The following is a 2,124-nucleotide window of genomic DNA, read 5'->3' on the forward strand; positions in this document are numbered from 1 at the left end:
ATAAATAATCTGATGAACAGAATAAACTGGTGATTATAATAGAACCAGGAGCAAAAAAACACACAACCCAAATAAAGTCCTACAATTGGCTCCTCTCTGAGGGGGCGTGGCTAAGCCCTGGGGGCATGGGTGGACTCTGGGGCAGGACGAGCCAGCTTAAAGCCTGGCTGAGGCACAGTGGCCCACACTGTGGTGGCTGTTACCTGTGGAGGCATGGAGGCGTCCGCTTGCCTCTGCGGCGTGGGCTCTTCGCGGGGATGTCGGAGTCTTCAGAAGCACCCAGCTGAGACTGCAGCGGCAGATGGCAAGCCGGCCCCGGCAGAAAAGCACGTTGAGGGGGGATGCGGCAGCACGGTGCTGTGCTGGGAGTGGAGGAATCTCGAGCCCCATGCTGCCCCCGCCGCTCCCGTACTGCTCGCTGCAGGACCTGCCCGTGGAGATGCTGGTGGAGATCTTCGCCTGGGTTCCCGGCACCGATCTGCCCAGCCTGGCCCAGGCCTGCACCAAATTCCACCACATCCTGCACACCAACAGCATCTGGAGACGGCGCTGCCAGGAGGAGTTAGGCGTTCGTGAAAACTTGCAGAACCTGGAGATGATCGGTATGTCTTATAGAGAAGTCTATGCGAAGCTGTTCCCATACAGAAACATTTTGGGATTGTGGCAGCTAGATACTGAGGACTATAGAACACTGCTGAATGTCGTGGTGGACGGCGTATGCATTACTGGTTGGAAATACAGGCCTTCCCTTCACACCCATGTGGGTGACCCAATACACTTCAAGCCCTCGTTCACAATTCGCCTGACGGAGAGGACATCAGCCACGGTGGAGTGCATGGAAGGCCGCCTCAGCAGGCCCCACAACCGCCACATGCAGATTCGGAAGGACAGGTTCACCACCCAGTGCAAGAGGACAGACCACGGAAGGGATTTACCAACGCGGCTTAGGGAAGAATGGGGGGCTGGTGCTGGAGGACAGACAGCGGTATGACTGGCTGACCTACCGCCGCCTCTACCTCCCGCCGAGCCACCCGGACGACCTCATCAGGCCAGGCCTCTTCCAATACTACTACGATGTCTTCGGCCTAATGATTGCCATGCTCAGCTTTCATGGGAAGTATGCCAGGGTCACCAAGATCACGGGAATCTCCAAGAAGACGTTAGAGATCCACCTCATGCGCCGCATCCAGCTGCGAGATGGCGAGATCTTCCGCAACTTCAATGAGCTCTCCCGCGTGGTCCGGGAGATTGACGAGCAGGTGATCCGGGAGCAGCTGCAGCAGCTGCAGCAGCAGCAAGTAGACGGGACTGAGGAAAGCGAGGGCCATGGCTGGCAGAGCCCTGCCCAGCCCAGCGCCGGGGAGTCCGGGGCTGCAGCTTCGGAGGAGCAGCCTGTTCCGTTTGTTCTGCCTGTGGGCGTGCGCTCAATAGACCAGAACTACCCCGGAACCTGCAGGATGTGTTTCTATGGCGTGGACACTGTTACCTTACCTGGCTTCCCCTACCCCAGGCGCTTCCCTGGAGTCTTCATCCTGTTCGATGAGAACCACTTCGGGTTCATCTGGCTGGAGGCGAAATACTTCTTCCTGTACGGCAGAGTCCAGAACACCTTCCAGAATGTGGAGGCACCATCCCCGCAGGCTTTCCTGGAGATGCTCAAGAACATTCAGTCCATGCCCTAACTGGTTTGGATCAGTGGATAGAGCGTCGGCCTGCGGCCTGAAGGGTCCCAGGTTCGATTCCAGTCAGGGGTATGTACCTTGGTTGCGGGGCACATCCCCAGTGGGGTGTGTGCAGAAGGCAGCTGATGGATGTTTCTCTCTCATTGATGTTTCTAACTCTCTATCCCTCTCCCTTCCTCTCTGTAAAAAATCAATAAAAATATATATATATAAAAAAAGTTCAGTCCAGACCCCTTGGGAGGAGCAGCTTGCATGCACTTTGAAGATTTGACCTTCTGACGAGGTTACCCACCTTTGTTTGAGTTTTCAATATTCACCCGAGGATATTTTCCCATTGATGTTTAGAGAGAGTGGGGGAGAGAGGAAAAGACAGAAATATCTTTGTGAGAGAAACACATCAGTTGGTTGCCTCCTGCCCAAGCCGGAACCAGGGCCAAGCTGG

At 55.6% G+C, this 2,124-nt stretch overlaps 1 protein-coding gene across 1 annotated transcript; it reads left to right on the forward strand.

Moving 5' to 3' along the window:
* Positions 1-213: 213 nt before the first annotated feature.
* On the forward strand, positions 214-1,682 carry LOC308530646 (F-box only protein 31-like; the record flags this gene model as incomplete). The annotated part of the gene is given in 3 exon segments (XM_081107343.1): positions 214-336; positions 338-955; positions 957-1,682. Coding segments are annotated over 3 exon segments (1,467 nt in total).
* Positions 1,683-2,124: the final 442 nt, after the last annotated feature.

Source organism: Myotis nattereri (assembly GCF_964212035.1).
Source record: "Myotis nattereri genome assembly, chromosome: 1".
NCBI lineage: Eukaryota > Metazoa > Chordata > Mammalia > Chiroptera > Vespertilionidae > Myotis > Myotis nattereri.